We start from the raw sequence: 20,054 nt of genomic DNA, 5'->3' as shown, positions 1-20,054 counted from the left end.
TCTTGCTTCTGAGCTTCATGACAGCCCAGTGGGCCTACGGGGGATTTGGGAGAGAAGAACAAAACTGTGATGCAGGGCCTATTTCTAACATCGTCGTTTTGCTAGTGCCATATAATGCTTTGTACTGCAGAATAAGGATTGCTTTAAATAATATTTCTATCAAACTCAGGCAACAATGATGGTGGCAAAGTATTTTGGCACCCAAGTAGTTAGACAAAAGCTTTCTTGTCCCATACCACTGTACTTAATGGCATTGCTGTAGAAATTCCCCACATATGAATGCCTTTAGGCAGGTGGCAGACAAGGGTTACAGAAGACAGGTGAATGTATGGCAGCAGGATGGCCAAAGGCAGAAGCACACAAGTTGAAAGAGTTAAGGCTAGAGAAATTGTGCACTATATGGGGTATGGCAGAGCAACTCAAGGAAACATTTAACTGAGAGCTAGAGCTGCAGATAAATATTCTAATTCTCCATGGGGTGGCTGGCAATTAGTTTTTGCAGCAAGGTTGCATTTGCAAAGGGAGAACAGAGCCACCAGCCGGCAAATGCAGCCCAGAGAAAGTGTAGAGAGATTTCAAGAGCTTTGCTGCTGCAGGGTGTCAGGATCCCACTGAAAAAAATAGGTAGCACAGGTCACAGGGAGAATATGCTCCAGGATAGGAAGGGACAGGTTGTCTCCTTTAATTGTAGAGCAGGGAGTCTTCAGCATCACAGACTGGGTCATGGCATTGTGAACAATTCTCTGTGGTGCATGTGTGTTATAGCATGTCTGCAGAGGACTGATCTGAGGGCTGAAGCAGCATGATAAGACTGTCTTTTGGATTAAGGTGTATTGGCAAAGGTTACATGTTCATCTGAATAGCTCCTCTGCCATTGTTCACTTGACAAGCAATCATGATGTCTTTTCCTGATAAGTCACTGCATTACTTAATAAGTGTATACATATGCACATGTATACCTGTGCATATACAGATTTCTGATTTCTTCTTTCTTCTGTTTTAACAAGGATCTTCTGCCATTGAGGCAGGGAAGGTCACTCACCTGCTAAGTGGTTTCAGTATTGCATGGTGTCCAAGTGACGGTAGGCATGTTCCTATGAGCCCTGAAGATGGGAAAAGCTGAGGGATTTGTCTATGTTTGTGCCATCATATTATTCAAATAAATGGTTTGCTTCACTTAGTCATGGCTAGGGTAGCAAAAGGCCAAAATAATTTTGCCAACGAAGTGGCACTAAGCTGAAAGGAAGAGGTGCAAAAAGGAGTAACTTGCTCTCTGAGCAGTGCTGCTGCCAGCGTGCTGCGTGGCTATGGCAGGCTGGAAAATCCTAGCAGTGAGAGCAGCATGCTCCCCACTAGCCCTGGGGCCGTTCTTGTGTCCCTGCTGCTCAGGGAGCAGTGCAATGTGGTGACACCCGTTTGTAGAGGCCGACCTCAAAGGCGGATCTTCTCTGCTGCCCAAGCCCAGCCTGCCCTTGGTCTGTGCTGCTGGTGGATGAAACCAGTATAAATTTGAGCACTTCCATTTCCCAGCTGGGTGGGTTTAAAGCATTTTGGTCATGCCTGTGGCAGAGCAAAAATATGCTTTCAAAAAAAAAAAAACAAAAAAGTAATCTTGAAGTTCAGCAGTTCAGCTAACCTTTTTGAAAAAGTGGGTGCTCAGTTCAGCTTTAACAGGCTGTGGAAAAAGCAGTGCTTGTTTCAGAAGGCTCATGAAGGCTCTTTGCTTTAAAGCCTTTGATCACCTCCTCAGTGGCTGGTTCGTTTGCATTGTATTTCACTAATGGGAACTAGAGCTGCAGCTCTGGAGTCACCTGGAAGCGTTGTAGCACGACAGGGAAGTGCATCCCAGGGGGACTGTCACTGAGGTACTGGTTCTTAGACACATTTGTGGGTTTCTCTGTTCCTTGAAGTGTGACTGGAGTTTTCCCCTCGAACAAGCACGGGTGTCCCATCGGGCTGTGCAGTCACCTTCAATACATCTCAGCCGCTTTGGTGATCACACAGGCGCTTTCAGAGTAGGGAGCCAAGGCCTGCTCGTGCAGGCCTCCAGAGCTGTTTTATTTGATCCTCTTCTCCTACAGCTTCTCTCTTCCTGCTGCTAGTCAGGGCTGCAGTGGGACATAGGTGCTGTTTGTTATGCTCCCCTGCATGGTAAATCACAGCTGCCAGGCCTGTTTTAGACATAGAGCAGATGTGATTTGGCCAGGTCCCTGCTTTAACTGCTTGCATATGCTTGTTTCTGGGCGAGGTGAGAGCAGGAAGGCATTGGTCCTCAAGCCTGTGCAGGACGCTCTGCAGGTCTTAGGAAAGCTCCACATGCGTTCAGTGCCTAGAGCTGCTAATCCGAACAGCACCAAAAGATTTAAACTAAGAGTTGATACCAGCCCCTCAGGAGACGGGGAAGAGCTCTCAGTGCTCCATTTCCTGAGACATTTGTGTCTCGTGCACAGCACTGTCTGACTCTTCCCCTCTGTGGTTCAAAGAGGTGGCTCCTCCACCCTGCTGTGGGAACAGCCACCATGGGTGGTGGAGTCAAGGGCCTGGGGTGCTGCTTGTTTCCCTCTTTACCTCCTCTTTCCTCCCCACAGCTCCTGCTCAGGCCCAAATCATCCATGCTGGGCAGGCATGCGTGGTGAAGGAGGACAACATCAGCGAGCGTGTTTACACAATTCGGGAGGGGGACACGCTGGTCCTGCAGTGTCTGGTCACAGGACACCCCCGGCCACAGGTAAGCTTTCAGCCTGGCCTGTCAGCAGGGTGCCCAGCTTCATCTTACGTGTTGGAGTCAAGTAGGGTTGCCCTATAACACAAGTACTGTTTAAAGTATAAAGAAGCCAGCCTTGCTTTCAAGAAATATGTCCAAAGAATTTTGCAGGAGCCTAGCCAGAACTTCTAGTGGTCTTCAGTATGTGAAGGACCAGAGCATGGGTCTGCCTGCTCCAGGACAGAACATTGCAGGAGAGGCAGCTGGTGTGTCCTGGGAGGCTGGATGTGACAGAATACACTCAAGGGAGCCAAGTATGATATGTGCACCTTCTTGACCCACTTCCCCAATCCTGACAGTCCAAGACATGATGAGAAGCCACACATCTGCGTACATCAATCAACCCCTCCATGGACTTTCTTGTAAAGAGTTGCCTGGCTAGAGGAGTTGACAAAGGAGAGGGAGAGAGACTCAGCCAGCAGGATTTAAAATGGCTTATCCATCAAAGCATATCCTAGAAACATTTAAAAAAAAAAATCTAAACCAGGTTAGCAAGAATGATCAGGCTAAGCTTGTGGCAGTGATGGCTGGATGATAACTGTGGACATCAGAAAGGAGGAAGATGGTAGGGCTGGCCCTGCCTAAGGATGTTGAACACGTGGGAAGGTGCTGGCAGGGTGTGGGGATTTGAGCCTGAGTAGTCAGAGAGATTTCTGGAGCAGAGCCTGATGCAGACAGCATGCTAGTGGGCAACACTGCAGATTGTCATTGCCCAGACACACAAGGGAGACAATGGAGTGTAGAACCAGGCATGACCAGGGAGGCTGGGACCTGTGTTCATAAAATATGGCATGTGTCCTATTTCTGCCCTCCCTCCTCATGGATAGATTTCTTCCACAGTTAAGCTCTTTTCCTAACCTTTGTTTAATCTTTTCTTTTCCCTTCTATCAGCCAGTCATTAAAGCATGAAAATGTGGCCAAAATACTTAAATGAGATTGAAATTGGAAAGATTAAAGAGCTGGCTGAAGTGTCCTTGCAAACATGAGACTATGAGAGTCCTGAGGCCCTCAGACAATTTCATAATAAGCCTACAAAGACTAAATAAATCCATGGTCATTAGCTCCAAAAATCTGCTCAGCCTGGTGCTCTGGGACTGGGATTTAGACACCCATGCTCTTTCTAGAGCATCAGCATCAATCAGGTGGTGGCAGTTAGCTTTAAGCAAAGCCTGAGATACGGGGTCAAGGTATCTGGTTCTTCTCATCCATGGCCAAAGTTGAATGAAAATCAGTCTCCTTTCTGTTGGCAGAACCTGCTGGATCTCAGCCCCAGAATCTAGATGGCACAACTGTGGGAGAGCATCAGAGTCACCAGTCTTTATAAGGCAGGTTTTTGAGATAGGGCACCAATGAGCTGAGAAAAGCTGTCTCTCTCTTCTTTTGTCTGGGCTGCAGAAAATGAGAGCAAGCTTGTACTTCCACTGCTTGGACTATACCTTGTTACAGACATAAGAAATACCCTTCAGTCTTTAGTAGTGCTGTTCTTTTGCCACTGTTCACCATGAAATACCATGCCACTATGTTGCTCCCACCAGCCAGGATCTTAAGACATGTAACATACGGCCAAAAATGCAAGACAGACTGTAATCTAAAAGGATTTTTTCCCCTTTTCTTTTTCTGTAGCTTCCAAATCAAGGTAAAAGTTTGTGTACTGCAGAAGAATGACTTTAGAAAAATAACATACATGGGGTTCCCTGTGGGAAGGAGGCTAGAGCCAGATAGTAACAGCGGTTTCAACTCTTGGAAAAGCAAACAACAGAAATAACATTGCTGTCCAGAGAAAGATGAAAGAGTGCTGACGGCAATAAAAGCCCTGTAGGTGTGGGCTGATGTCTGCTGTAGCTTCATGGCCCGCTAGCCATGTGGGATCCTGAGGCTTAATGCTGAAAGTCCTGTGCTGTGCATGTAGTGGTATTAAACTAAGCAAATTGCTGGGGTTTGCAGGACCAGAGTGGTGAATATGCAGTGTTTGGTTAACTGAAGGGTTACCCCAGGTGTTAGGACATGGGGGTTGGCAATGGGTCAGAATTAGTAGATGGTCTACTGAGACATATTGAGATCAGCAGCTGAACTTTAGTAAGGTCTAGTGGTGTTGTAAGGACCGCTTTTGTGACTGACTGGGGAGGAAAAGGAGAAGGAGAAAAGTTATTGCAGCCATTCTCTGGGATCTCTGGCTTGTGCCACTGACAGTTTGTGTTTCCCTCATTCTTCTTATGCAGGTGAGATGGACCAAAACCGCTGGCAGCGCATCGGACAAATTCCAAGAGACGTCAGTGCTTAACGAGACCCTGCGGATTGAGAAGATCCAAAGGCTGCAGGGGGGCCGCTATTACTGTAAAGCAGAAAATGGGGTTGGGGTCCCAGCCATCAAGTCCATTCGAGTAGATGTGCAGTGTAAGTCGTTTAGCGGCAACCCAGACCTTCCCACAGTTCTACTGCGTCTCTGCTTTGCTGCGGGGCCAGTAGGGAGCTGCATTGCCCTAGGACCACGCGCATCTCATTCAGGAGCAAAGGGACTACTGTGGTGTCCCCAGGGTCCGTTTTCCCTAGGAGATCAGGTCCATATGGGAAAAAGATGGCTCTGCCTGTCCACGTGGACCACTCTTATCTAAGTGCTGTGATGTCTGTCACTGCCAGGGGTACCTAGCACTTGTGTGGCATGTGGCGTTGTAGATGGCTTCTGCTTTCTTTGTCTTAATTTTGAATAAGACTTGGTTTGCTTCTTGGAATCAGTAGTGCCTCAGGTGCATGGAGCACTTCTGAAACCAGTGCCATTGCTAAATACAGCGTGGTGGTAACAGAGCAAAAGATTCTGGGATACACCTGAGAAAGCTGTGTTGAGAAGGGGTAAACGTGAGGGAATCTGTTGAGGATCCCTTGGTTTCAGCAGTGGCTCAACATTCCTCTGGCTGCTTGCAATGCCTGTCTGTCTTGTGTCCTGCAGATGCCACCTTGCACCCCAAGATTTGGTAGTTTCTCGTGCTGACTTAATGTTTATTTTGGGGCTGTTGCGATCAAAAGGAAGGAAAAATAGACTTATTACATATCCCCTGTTAGGGGGAATTGGAGATTTAAAGTTTAGGCAACTTCTGAGGAGATTTGGCCTCTAGAGGAATATTATGATTCTGCTCATTGTCCTATGCTATCCACTGTTCCAGTTTCCTCCAGCTCTGTTAACAAGAAATCCCTCTTCTCACTCACATCATCTGAGAAGGCCTAGCCAGCAAGAGGTTGATGCTAAAAAAAAATGCAAATTATTATAAATTATAATAATTAGCTGGAACAATCCTAACCCATCACCCCCTGTTCCCAAGGCCCTTTTAGGAAGACAGTCCTCTGTACTGAGGTGCAGTGTACAATAGCCTTCTGTAACGAAAGGAACTTGTTTTTCCCAGTCCTCAGTATGACTCCTTGCCAGGGCCTGTGTCTATAGGAACAGAACTGTGGCACGAGTCTCTCCTTACGGCCTGCAGGCATTCCCTTTACTTCTGGAGTGCAGACTGGAGCTAGAGTGATGTAGCATCCCATGGTCCCTCGTGCAGCTCTGACCTGTAGAACTATGGGGCTAATGGGGTGGCCAAGGGCTTTCTCATACTAACATCTACTCTGCAGATGGACTTGGTAACACACCTCTATTCTGCTCAGTTGGTTTTTGGGGAGGAGAGTCTATTTTCTGCTGGTATTTGCAGTAAGTACAAGGGAACACATAGGAACAGCCACAGTTTTTGTTGAACGCTCACCCAGACAACCTTCATCTGAATGAACCAGAGTTTGAAAACAAACCCCTCTTTTCCCTACATCCTGATTTGTCGTTAGAGGTAAGTAATCACTCTCATGTGGACCTTGGTGTCCTTGACAGCCAGGGCTAGTCCTCACTCATTCTTTTAGTATTAGACAGCCAGATTGTGTGGAGAGCATCATTGGTGCCAAGAGGATATCAATACCGAAGCACTAACCTGTGTAGCAAGTTATTCCTTTGCTCCAACTGTATGTTGAGTGAGGCTTTAAAGTATTGGCTAGGCACTGGCAGAGAGACAGCTGCCGTGTGGAGTATTTCCATGTGGGAGAGAGGGAAAGGAAAGAGAAAGAAAGAATGGATGTTTACAAGCTTATATTGCACATGAAACATCCCATGTGATCATCTCCATGAGCAGCCTTGGGCCAAATTTATCATTTGTGCAGCTCACTGACATCAGTGGCGTTACTCGTACATCAAGGACATGTATACTGTCGTAGGTCTTATTTTAGCTTTTCTCAGGAGGACTAGGCTTAGAGCTGACTGCTATTAAAGAAGGCTGAAAGATTTGAAGGGGGAAAGGTTTAGCAGGAAAAAGGAAGATATTTTCTCTGTGAGGAGTAGCTGGGAGTCAGCAGAACTGAATGGAGAGCATCTTCTTTGATGGGTAAGGGAAGTGTTTTGCCTTGCATCCTTCTGAGAAATGGGGCCTCAGAGGGATGCTAGCTACAGACTTGCTCCTGGAAAGTGTGAACAAATAAAGGGGGATTAAGGAATAAAGAAGGGGCAAAGAGAAAAAACTGTGTCCAAAGACCTGGTCCAAGAGAATTTGATGTAAAATTTAGAAATTTAGTCATCTTATGGACACATAGAGGGAGCACTTTATGGAGAGGGGACATTTTTCTCCACCTTTGTATGTTTTCTACATTTTTTTCCTATTTCTTTCTTTTTTCTTTTTTCTTTTTTTTCTTTTTTCTCCTTTCTTGTCAACATTCAGTTAACAGCTCTTCTCATCTCTCTGAGCTATGGTATGGTCAAGCCAACAAATCTTGTGTCCCATTACAAGTGCCGTCTACCAAGCATACAGCTCATTAAAATATGCAAATCCACCACTTAACACTTGTGATTCAGCACAGAACATACGTTATTTGGATGACACGTTAACAGGAACTCATCCCTGCTCCTCCACTTCCTTCCTGGGAGACAGACTTACAAACTTGCAAATCTCTAGAATAAAACATCTTGAAAATTAGGTGACATGAGAGGGCTGGAGGTGATAGGCACGTGTCTGCGTCCTCTCTGCTACTGTGTGTGGAAGATAGTGTTGGCAGCACAAGGGCATAATGGATGCATGTGCTTCAGTTTTCTTGCAGTTGAAGATGGGGTCATAAGGCTGCTGAAAGCACAGGATTGTTTCACTGAGCTCAACAGACACTTTACAAGGCATGTTTAAGGGCATTGGGGTAGATTTCATTTTTAGAGAGCTAGCTGGTTCCATCTTGTAAGGTGGGATCTTTACATTTAACCCTAATCAATCTCAAAGTGGTTCTGGACGGAGGGAGATCCACCTCCTCTGAGGTTCTCCTCATGTTTCCTTGATGTTTCAACAGTGGTGGCTGGTGCAAAAGCCCCGGAAAACGATCCCCTTTTTAGCAGGAAGGCAGTCCCTAGGGAGCAGCGTGCCCTGGGTAGAGGGAGAAAGTATGTTCCCTGCAGAGCTATTACCTCCTCCTTGCAAGTGAAGTTATTGATAACCATTGTTCTGATCATGAGGGCTAGTGTCTGGTGCAGGTATGGTGAAGGAAGGAGTATTTTCTGTAAAGAGAGAAAGAAATCTGATCAGTTTAGAGGTGGATAGTAGGGGTGTATTGAGTAGAAGCTACTGAAGAGGGAGAGTCAGTGCAGACCTTGGAAAGGGGAAAATACACAGAGGATACTTTAATAGGAAAAACAAGGGAAATTGTGCACACCTGTCACTATGTTTTGCATCTCATGTTCCTGTGGCACCCCACCAGACTTGCTCCTATGTAGGACCTTGATCTTGACTTGGTTTCTACTCTCACCCCTTGACTTGAAGGTTTGTCATGTCTTTTGTGCCGGCATCTCACAGCCATGGGCTTAGCCCTGTGATTTCAGGAGAACACTGAGAAGTGCAAAGTGGGAACAGAGGAAATGAGGATGGAGTAGAATTACTGTGGATCCTTGTGGCCTGTCACTGAAGTGCAGAATGGTGATTTGGGGTGTGGGATGTCTCTGAGGAGGGTTATACAGCCCACTTGTCAGAGAGGGGTGTGTCAGGCAGCCAGTTTACTGGAGGATCACATGGGATCTGTCAACCAGAGGGTGCTTTCTATTCTCTGAATGTTGTGTGGTGAGCGGGAGAATTTTGGCTTCTCCTGTCTGTTCCCTTTAGATACTGTTTGTGTTACCTGCCCTCAGATCAGCTCTGAACTCAGCAGTTGTCCTTGGCCAAATGTGTGGGAGCTTCCCCTCTCCCTTACGGCCCCTGGAGCTTCATCCACCCTGCAGGCTGTACAGGCAGACCAAGCTTCACTAACAACTGCTGCGGCCCTCCTTGCCTTCCTTCCAGATCTAGATGAGCCTGTTCTCACCGTTCACCAGACCATCAGTGATGTACGTGGCAGCTTCTACCAGGAGAAGACCGTCTTCCTCCGTTGTACCGTCAACTCCAACCCGCCAGCTCGCTTCATATGGAAACGGGGAGCTGAGACGCTTTCCCACAGTCAGGACAATGGCGTGGACATCTATGAACCCCTCTACACACAGGTGAAAAAAAGCAGACCTCCACCAGCTTGTGATGAGCATCGTGGTGTGATATGGTGCCCTCTGCAGCGGATGGTGTTTCTCTCTGCATGTGGGTTATGATGCTGGGGAGAGAGTGGCGGGGTGTTCGAAGGAGCACTGGCTCCAGAAGCCGTGGTACCTTTTTCTGTATGCAGGTTCTCAGGGGGAAAGAGCAGCAGGAGGGAGCACGACAGCCTAGAAGTCCCTGGCTTGCCATCCCTTCCCCTTTTGGCATGCTCCCTGAGAGCAGACCACAGTTTCCCTAATGAATTTACATGACTGTTGGATGGCTGAGACTGTTCTCCAAGCAAAAAAAAATAATAATAAATAATTAAATAATAATAATAATAATAATAATAATAAAGGCCTCCTCTACCTCTCAGTGCTACTTTTTACTTAAACAAGCACCCAAGCTCCATAAACAAGGGAAAGTGCTCTATATTTAGCAGTGTGAGCCCATGTCAGGAATTGCTGTGGGCTCGCTGAGGCAAATGATGAAGAGTTTTTCCTAATGCCTACAAGCAACAGTGGCAGCCACACTGCCTGGGCACTTTGTGACTGTCGTCCCGTGGCAAGGTGTCATGCTCTCTGCTTCCCCTGCTCACTTGTGCTGGACTTGTCCCTGCACAGCTGTGTTACCCCTCTGAATGCCACTTCCTTCACAGTCACTAGCCTGACAAAGCAGTGGGTGATTGAAGGGATTTTTCTTTTGCCAAAGCACCTTGGGCATGTTATCCTCAGCCATGCTATAACCCTGAGTATCCTTCAGATGTCAACCAGCCCTAGCGCTTTTGGAAGACCACTAGGCAGTGTGAGGAGGGGAGGGCAGCTCCCGAGGGTGCCCCTTTCATCCCACACACCATTCTACTCTCCTGTGCTCCCAAAGCTGGGCCCTAAGCACATTGTGGCTGAGTTTGATTTCTGAGCGGTGCCCCAGGCAACTTTTCAGTTAATGCAGTCGTGTTCATGTTTTATTGAAACGCGCCATCTCTGCAGGTTGTGGAAATGGGCAGCTGAATGGAAACATGTAGGGGGATTAGGACAGAGCACAGAGATGCTGGTTTGCAGCAGATTTGCAGAAATACTGTAGGTCAGGGCTGCTGTTTGGACCACAAGAGAGCTTTGCCTTGACCAGTGCTATGCAGCATCAAAGCAGGACATCCCTGGCCTAAGAGGAAGCCACCATGGGCACTTCCAGCTTTCATTAAGCTCACTGTGATTAACAGGAGACACTGCTTAATGAGGGGATATCCTAGAACTTGAGACATTTTCTCAAGCTAAATAAAGCATCCGGCAGAAATTCACTGTGGTGCTTCATTAACATGTAAAAGACCCCGGGTCCTGCAGCTCCTGTCAGGCAATGCTCCTGCCACCATGGGATGGGTGTTAGGACAACTCTGGGGCGGGTGTTAGGACAGCCGTGCTCACTCAGGCGTGCCTGAGTCCTCCTGCTCGCACCAGCATAAATCTGTGAGTTTGGGTTAAGAAGAGCTAAAGTCAGGCAAAACACACCCCTACAGCAAACCTTGCTGGAGTTCAAATCAGTTATGTTTAACAAAGCACCCTTCATAGGGGTACTGTGGTCTGAGAGTCAGGCCAGAGAAGCTGTTATCAGTGTCAGGTTTGGTTAGGCCTTCACAATAAAAAGGACGTGAACACTTTGCTGTTTAAGCTTTTCAAAAGTTTACACTGAAGTTTTATACACATTTACCCAACATTTACTAATCAATAAAATGGATACGTACGACAGTGTAAGTCACCAGCTGACGTGCACATTGTAAATGCCATCATTTGTGTGGTGTAGCAACAGATCTCAGGGGACAGGACTTCCGTGGGGTTATTGGTCTCCTAGGTATTTATCTTTCTAATTTACTCAGTTCAGATCCTTGTTCTCCGTGTATTAGCATGCCTGAGCTCATCGCCCAGTCCCTTGAGGTTGTCTCAAGAGGATTTGTCGTGCTGACACCTTCTCACATTTGCAGGCAATTACGGAATGGTTTCTCCAAAAGAGATTTAGACAAACACAAGGAGAACAGCAGCGACAAGCTGTCGTGGGAAGACATATGAGTTGCAGGGTGTGCAAACCACAGGATGCATCTCAGAGCTTTCCGCATTCCATAAATAAAAATTTACAGAACACGTCTATTGTTAATTTAACAACTTTATTCTGTTTCTACATGCCAGTAACTGATGGAGTGCTAGCAAGTGATTTTTGTGTTTGTTTGTTTGTTTGTTACCATAGTACGAGAAAAGGCTATCAAAGTCAGTGCAGACACTCTGGATTTATGCCAGCATAAATGAGATTAGAATCTGGAGAAAGGAGATCAGAAAGGTTGGGGAGGGTTATTTGAATATTTTTCTGAATTATCTTTTTTTTTTTTTTTCCTGCACTGCAATTTTTTAAAGCTTAACTGTTAAGCATGTCATATTTAGGCCAGCATCTGCTCCCGTTTACTTTGGTTTTGCAATGTTGAGACCCCACTGACTTCATTTGGGCTCCTACTGACATCTCGGCATGAGATCAGGGCCCGTTCTTGGACGTTCAAGGCTTTTCGCGTTCTGTGAGATGATTCTGACAGCAGTTGACAAGAAATTATGCCTAGACCCATTCAGCGCTGCTTTCAGGTTATATGACAGTCAGTTGCTGGGTGTTTTGAGAAACCCTGGAGGTGGAGCTATCACTGCAAACTCTTCGTGTCTCCTTTGTATAGAGCTAGAAGGGCTTGGAGCCTGCACAGCTTCATGGTGTTTCAGTGGTTGTTGCTGGTAGCCTTTGGGCCAGGGGATGGACTTGCAATGAGGAGCTGAGCTTTGTACACCTGTGTCTTTCCTTCCCTCTTTCCTCCCAATTCCCAGGGTGAAACCAAAGTCCTAAAGCTGAAGAACCTGCGGCCCCAGGACTACGCCAGCTATACATGCCAGGTGTCTGTCCGCAACGTCTGCAGCATCCCCGACAAGTCCATCACCTTCCGGCTCACAAACACCACAGGTAATGTAATGGCCTGCTGAGCAGCCATTGCCTCTCCAGGCCTACAGTGATGAGAGAACTACCTCGAGTTCACATGTGTGGCTGCTAGGGTTGTAAATCCTTAATGCAGAAGTTTTGTGGCCAGGAATACTTCATTTCTTCTAGCTGGTGCCTTGGCCGCTCCTGCTGTGTGATCATTGAAGCAGACTACCTGTATGTGTTGAAGTACAACGTAGTTTTTAATCCAGATGCTGTTTTATTTATTTATAATTCTAAGTGACTTTAAAAATAGATTTGATACAGTCTGGAGCAGGGCAGATGCTGCAGAAGTCCTTACAAATAATTCATTCACGTGTGATTCTGGCCTGGTTTGCAAGGCTGCGCTCAGAGCGCCTCCCAGCCCAGGGGTCCTGCTGGTGCCAATGTTTCTGGAAAGCAAATATCTCCATTGCCTTCCCAATAATTAAATCTTACAACTACACACATGCTGATATCCATGCTGGCACTGCCTGAGCATGCCTCCAGTTGCGAACAAAATTAATTTGGTGCCTATTGCTTGACTTGCAATAACCCACAGATAGCCAAAATCACATACCAAACACTTGCAAGGACCTGACTGCAAACTGTCCATTTAACATGACAAAAAAAAAAAAAAAAAGCATGACAAAGTCCCCACATATGTCAAATATTTTCAAATAGTAAGTAAATGTCAGGAAATCGCTTCCGGCTCTGGGGTATTCCATGATCAGAAAGAAAGGCAATGTAGTTGTTTGAATTATTCACCTCTCTCTAATGTAGCACAAAGCAGTTTGTATCCCTGGTGTCATCTTTGTGCAGTGGAAACAGAACTCTTTTGATGTTGCCAACTGTTGATGGGATATTGTTGATACTGTATAAATTATGTTTATTGATCTGACTGAGCCCAGGGTGCTGAACAGTAGTTGTTTCATTTTATGTGGAAAGAAGAAAAATAATAAGCTTAAGAAAGTGAAATATAGCTAATGTTGGGAAAAAAAAAAAAAAAATTCTTCCTGTGGTAAGATCCCTGTGAGCACATCTCAGGCAGCTCACATCACTGCCTGAGTTTTTCTCAGGAGGAAACTGTAGAGAATGCAGGAATATTCCCTTTAAAAACCTATGCTTGAGGTGTAGAAAGGGATCTCAGGCAGCTGTTCTTTCATGGTGTGGCTTTACATTTGAAGAATTAAAAATAAATAAATAAATTCTCTCCATACCCTGTTCCCCCCTGCCAGCCCAAGCACATGGAAAGTATCCTTCATTTCAATCCAATCCCTTTACTGAGTTAACAGGGAAAATGTATTTTCAAGTTGTTGCCAGATCAGAAGCCAACATATGGCTGAATTCACACCAACTTCTTAGGGTACTTACCAAAGCTCTGAACCTGGCCCATGTAGCACATACATCCAGTTTTTCTTTCATGTTATTTAGCTGTAAATGCATATTTATACACAGTTACAGTGGAGCCTGACACCACAAACTCAAAGGGACTATGGAATATGTGTTCCTAGCAAATTGTATTAAAAGCTACCCACGAAAATTAAGCTGGTGTTACACAGAAAAGAGGGTTTGTGTTAAATAACAGGAGCATATTTAACATGAAATGTTATCTGGCTCACTTACCCTGTAGGTATTGTTGTGTATAGAAAAGAAAATATTTAAAGAAAAGTCTTAATTCTCTCCTTTTTTTTTTTTTTTATATATATATATAGATTCCTTCTTTTCCTCTTGTGCTCATGCATTAGCAACCTCCATAGCCTCAGCTGTGCCCAGCATGCTGAGCAGCTTCTCTCAGGATGCCTTTGCCTTTGTAACTGAGGAGGGCCCAAAGGGCACTGAGGTGCATGGAAATTGATCTCTTAAATATTTATAGACCCAGCCACAGTGGGCTTTGAGAGGAGTCGGTGGGTCGTGGCATGTCAGGCCAAGGGAATCTGCTCCTCCAGTTTGTTTGCTCTTCCTTAGGTGGTTCGCTTTGGACAGACCACAGTCTGCAGTGTGGAGATGTGCTTCTCCTCAGCTCAGTGTCAGCAGCGTGCCCCTTGCAGCAGGCAACCAACTCTCAGCCTGCAGCCTTGGTGGGAAGGAGGTTTTCCCTGCTCCTGCTCTGTCCCCCTGCCCTTGTGTGGCTCTGGAGCAGCAGGTTGGGTCCCACAGAACCACGGGGCTGGCTCAGCACCGGGTTGTCATCGCCTGCTCCGATAAGGCTGGGCTGATGTTTTCCCCTTCCTTGATTTCTGAAAAATTAAGCAGCCCAGCTGGTTAATTTTCCTGCAGTTTTACTGCAGCAAATTGAACTTCAAAGGGAATTGAAAGCGACTCTTTGTTTTTAATGGTCCCCTTGCTTCTCGGCAGACTCCGCCAGCAGGTTTTCTGAGCCAAGAACAAAAGGAATTGCCACAGGTTACAAATAAATGAGATTCATCTCCTGCATAACAATGTCTGCGGCATGTTAACCTCTATCTGCTGACAGGAGTGGGAGTGGGAGCCTGTGCAGGCTGCCACAGCCAGGGCTCCGTTTTGGGACACGCTTTGGGAGCTTGCTGCCTCAAGCCGAGCGGGTGGCTGCTTTGCAGTTTGCCTCCCTCTCCTTTTGCATGCACACACAGCCTGCCCTGAGGCAGTGCTTGCCCAACCTGTCACTTCTTTTCCATTTTGCCTTGCCCAGAACATGTCACTGCTCAGCAAGATGAGTGTTGGTCAGATATGTGCACATCAAACAACACAAGATCCTGAAATCTTAACCAAAGCCTGCAGGAACTCTGGTTTCTGCTCCCCAACTCTGACATCCTCTCTCTCAACATAAGCTGGTCTCAGTCTTTCTATAGCTCTGAAGGGGATGTGAGGATGTCCCCGGGCAAGATGCTGCATCTATCAGCTTGTCTGTGCCTTTATCTGAGACTTGTTCAGTGTTAGAGGGCAGGAGCAGCTACTGGTATCAGCTCCCATTACCACAGAAGTGTCCTATCCAACCACAACTTGTTAAGCTGCTGCCTCCCCAGGCTTCGCCACATCTCATGAAACGAGCCAGCACCCAAAAAGGGAGCACAACTCTTTGTGTTGCTGCTTAGTGAGCATTAAACTTCAGTTTCCAAGAGTCCAGCAGAGAAGCCTGTTAAAGGCTCTGTGTTCGGGCCGTGGCCTCTCCGAATTCAAAGGCTCCAATACAGGTCTCAAAACAGCCAGTGCAGGTGGCAGAGGAGTTGCCTTCATCCATAGGCACAAACTGGCTACATCTAGCACAAATACCATGTGCCATGGCCAGGGAGAGGACACTGGGTTTGGTGCACCAAAACAATATTCCATCTTAGAGATAGAGGTGCAGCTAAATTATGGTGCGGGTACTGAGCGGAGAGCATTCCTTGCCTTGTTTGTATGGGCTGTAATTCAGAGATCCAACACCAATCCAGCACAGCTCATTAACACAGGGTCCGGGGAGAGGAGAGGCAGAAATAATGATGCTGTTAAATCAGGCTTCATGAATATGGAACATTGTCTTATTTTGCATTATTATGGCTGTTACTTAAAACATACTCCCCGCCTTTGTGCTGGGGACCGCTACTTTCTCAGCGCTGTCTGGATGGAGCAAGCGATGATGCTGACAAGGGCTTTAAAAGGCTTGTCGTGGGATGAAATGGAGAATACAAAGGGAGGGTTTTTTTGGATCAGTTCATGGAGGGGGATGTAGTGAGAAGGGTGCAGAAATAAAATAAGCCAAAGCTACGTACTAGGTTATTCAAAGGGAAGGTTGTCTAGACATTTCGAATCATTCCCAGTTGTTCAGTTGTGCATGAAAAGAGCATCCCCGGGACTTGGTCTATAGTACACAGGTCTATACAAGATTGTGTCTGACACCTGTGGAGTTGCTCTTTGTGGTCTGTTGTGGTGCAGACAGGTTCTGGTCCTCTGTTTCAGGCTCTTAGTTACCCAGGCCAGGTGCATGGTGAAGGCTTTGATGAACAAATCCCAGGAAGTATGAAGCTGTGCACAGGTGAGTGGGTGGGTCCTTTTTAAGCTCAGTAGTGTCTCTTGGTCCTCTTCCAGCTCCACCTGCTCTGAAACTGTCAGTCAATGAGACATTGGTGGTCAACCCCGGTGACAACATCACTATGCAGTGCTCTCTGACAGGCGGCGACCCACAGCCAGAGGTGGTTTGGTCTCACTCTCCCGGCCCGATGCCTCCCAACAGCCTCGTGCAAGGAGGCAACCTCACCATCTGGAGGATCCGTGTGGAGGACTCCGGCTACTACAACTGCACGGCCATCAACAACGTGGGGAACCCAGCCAAGAAGACAGTGAACCTGCTGGTGCGGTGTAAGTTGCTCTTTTTCTTGTAGCGTGGGTTTTCTGGGTGAAGGGGCCAGACTTGCATTTCTCCTGACCGTTCTCGTACAGCTGAGGGTGAGTGTGATGCTTAGCAGAGATCAGTATTCTGGAGAAGATATAATGCAATCTTCTCTGCTCCCAGCCTCATCCCAGGCTGTAGTACTGTCCTGGGCTAGAAATGATTGCAGCCTGCCAGGTGTGAGCCCTGGGGATGTCTTGCACGAGCATAGCTGCGGAAGGTCTCAGGACACGTTTTGAACAGAGATGTTGCCCACCAGAGCAACAGAGGGCTGTTATCTTGTGCCATGTGAGACACTTTGCTCTCCCTAAATAGTTTTGCACCTGTGTTCATCCCAGCCATGAAGAATGCCACGTTCCAAATCACCCCTGATGTGATCAAAGAGAGTGAGACCATCCAGTTAGGGCAGGACTTGAAACTCTCATGCCACGTGGATGCTGTCCCCCAGGAGAAGGTTGTCTACTCCTGGTACAAGAATGGGAAGCCAGCCAGGTTCTCAGACCGGTTGCTCATCACCAGGAATGACCCCGAGCTCCCACCTGTGACCTGCAGCTTGGAGATAATCGACCTGAGGTTCAGTGACTACGGCACCTACCTGTGTGTGGCCACCTTCCAGGGAGCACCCATTCCTGACCTCAGCGTGGAGGTGAACATCTCCTCAGAGACAGGTGAGCCCCTCTGTGGCAGCCGGGGACCCTGGGGGAGCTGTTGGCATCACCAGCTGTCCCCAACCCCCATCCCCCCATCCCACAGGTTTAGAGTGTGATGGCTCAAAGAAGCCACCAAATTCTGAGGGAAGAAAGCAGAGGTGGTATTTCAGTAATTTTCAAAAGTCCTTTTGCTTAGAAGGGAATAAAAGAGAATTAAAACTCTTTGCTTTCTTTGGCATTGCTTATGAGGAACATCCCTTTTTTTCAGAGCTGTGGCCAGAAGACTGGTATCATCAGTTGTAGCAAGTTCTGTGAAGAACTTTAATGTTCACAGGATTGTAATTTCAGTCTGTCTTGGGCACTCTCTGCAGAAGCCCATGTGTTATAAATGCCTCCTCCTTGTAAATTGAGGGTCAAAACTTGGTGAGGACAGCACTAAGCTATAGGTGCGTCTGTGGGTCACTGTGGGGACTAAAATTCAGGGTCTTAGGGCTGTCTTTTGGCTTCTGGAGAAGTTGGTGTGTCTAGCTCTGCCTTTCAATACATCCATGTCACCCTGAGGGTATGGCACAAAGCAGCATCAGGCTAGTTATCTGGTAAGGGCTCTTGGAGGCAATGAACTGCCCATGGAGTTTGTCCTGAACCTTCATGGGAAGTTTGTCCTCAGTCCTTGGTTGTGCTGAACCCATTAGTCAGGCTGGTCCCAGTGTTGTTTCTGGACCTTGCTTGCTTCAGCACCCCAGCAGAAAGTGCTGTTGTACTGCTTTGAGGATTCAGGACCTCTCTATCACTCAGCAGAAACTCTGGGACCAGTCTGTTCCCAAAGGGACTGCACCCACATTCAGCAGGAGCCTGAGGACTGAGCCACAGACCTGATAAATGTCAGTGGTGGTGCTTCCTCTGCTACCAACCCCTCAGTCCTGGTGCAAACCTGGGTCTCCCAACCTCGTGTGGCTGCCGCCGCTGGGAGCAACCCTTTTTGCCCAAGATCACTAGATGGCAGAGTGCAGTTGTGTTTAACACTACAAGGCTAGGAGGCAGCAAAGGGCCGGGAGCCCCTTGATGATCCCACCAAAGAGCTGGGCAGGGTCTGTTGGTGCAGGTATTGACCCAGGAGCCAGCTGGCCACTGGCACTGGCAGCTGCTCTGAGCTCTGGCCCTCCTGGTGGAGGTGAGACCCACATGCTCACATGGGTGCTGCTGCCAGAGGGGGGCATTTTAAAGCCTCCCTTCAGCAATCTGGTCCAGCAGAGCTACTTTGTGATCGAGGGAGTGAATACCATTGTTCCTGCTGGAGCAGCCCTCCAAGCAGCATGGGCAGCAGCTGAGGCTGCCCGGATCACGGCATCCCCTGCAGCAGTCACTGAGCCACTTCCAACACATGGCTCCTAAATAAAAACCCAGTGGATTTTCCCCAGAGTGCAGGATAAGTGCAGGAGAGCAGCAGTGGCAGCTTCATGTTTCCCCATCAAACAAAGCCTGTGCTCACCAAGGTGGCAGCTTCCACTGAGTGCCTCCGAGGAGACAAGCTTTAATTAAAAATAAAAATAAAATTCCAAATACAATTTACAGCTTTTCCCCATGGAGAAAATTGCCTCTCGCCAGGTGAATGGCTGCTGGCGGTGTCGGCACCAAGAGCGCTGTCGTCCGTGGTGCTGCTCAGGACAGGGAGTGATGAGGTTCCCCAGCCCATGGGAGAGTTGCAAATTGAAAATGTGGCCTCCCTGTTGCACAGGGAGGCCACTGCTGCGGGAGACGGGGCTGGAGCCATCCTAAATCTCTTCTAAAGCTGCTGTGGGCTGTAACATGTGCAATTATTGTAGCACAATCTCCTTTGCTGGAGCTGAATTGAGCTAATACAGCTTGTTCTGGCCTCTGTAGTCCTTAACTTTTCTTTAAATGGAAATGAAGTACGTAGCCCTTGTGGTTATGGAAGTGACAATCCAAGTGTTGCCACTGTCATCTTGAAGGGCTGAAAGAGGAGCTTTCAGAAAACAATTGCTTCCATAGTTGCTTTAGCTGAACTGTTAATTCTGAAGCCTAATACAAATAAAATGTCAACATAACATGTTTTTTGCCATGAGCTTCCCCTTCCTGGGAAGGGGTACTTGGTGGACTTGGGGACATGAACAACAAATTTCTTCCCACTGAAACCTCTGCTCCTTTTAGCTGCAGTCCTTGGGTTGCTTTTCTCCTGTTTGTTTTTTTTTTTTGGTGTTGTTTGTGGTGGTGTTTTTTTAGCTTTGTTTATCAGCAAAGTTTTGTTTCCCAACTGATAGCTGGGTATTTCTTGAGTGTTGCTGTGCCATCAGCTCTAGTCCCCACTAGGCAGCAGTTCTGGCTCAGTGAGCTGTTCTCAGTCTGGCCTGGAAGGAGGCACAGAAGTGATATTTACTGGAATTCCTGTCTCATGTGAGCCAGAGATAACCAGCACATGGGTATCTCAAGGTAAAGTATACGGAGATTATGGGTGTCTGGCAAGGCAGGAGGTCTGCAAAACACTAATCCTATAAATCTTGGCTTTGGTCTCACCTGTGTGAGAGGACTAGGTGCCTTGGTAGATACAACTTCTATTTCTGTGTCAAAAGTTTGCAGTTCTATTTGGGAAATTCACTGACCAGAAATGGAGACATGGATCAAAGAGTTTTCTGATATGGGGTTTGTCAGTGCTAGCCCTGCTGCTGGAGAGCATTTTTGCATCCAGAGAAGTGGGAGCTGGGTGGATGTTCAAGTAAAGCTGGCACTTTCCATTGGCATAAGGGTCTATT

The 20,054-nt window shown here is 47.2% G+C and overlaps 1 protein-coding gene across 1 annotated transcript in view; it reads left to right on the top strand.

The window, feature by feature from the left end:
* The window catches only part of MDGA1 (MAM domain containing glycosylphosphatidylinositol anchor 1), a gene marked incomplete at both ends in the record, with an annotated part of 132,612 nt that overhangs the window by 43,606 nt on the left and 68,952 nt on the right, over positions 1-20,054 (top strand). Inside the window, 6 exons of the mRNA XM_084285241.1 lie at positions 2,589-2,728; positions 4,984-5,158; positions 9,091-9,287; positions 12,162-12,294; positions 16,336-16,605; positions 16,975-17,304. Of these exons, the coding sequence (XP_084141367.1) occupies positions 2,589-2,728; positions 4,984-5,158; positions 9,091-9,287; positions 12,162-12,294; positions 16,336-16,605; positions 16,975-17,304 (1,245 nt within the window). The remainder of the gene's footprint in view (positions 1-2,588; positions 2,729-4,983; positions 5,159-9,090; positions 9,288-12,161; positions 12,295-16,335; positions 16,606-16,974; positions 17,305-20,054) is intronic.

The sequence above is a fragment of the Netta rufina genome (assembly GCF_964035555.1).
Source record: "Netta rufina genome assembly, chromosome: 3".
Taxonomy (NCBI): domain Eukaryota; kingdom Metazoa; phylum Chordata; class Aves; order Anseriformes; family Anatidae; genus Netta; species Netta rufina.
Note: the sequence above shows the minus strand (reverse complement) of the source record. Positions and strands in the feature narration are given on the sequence as shown.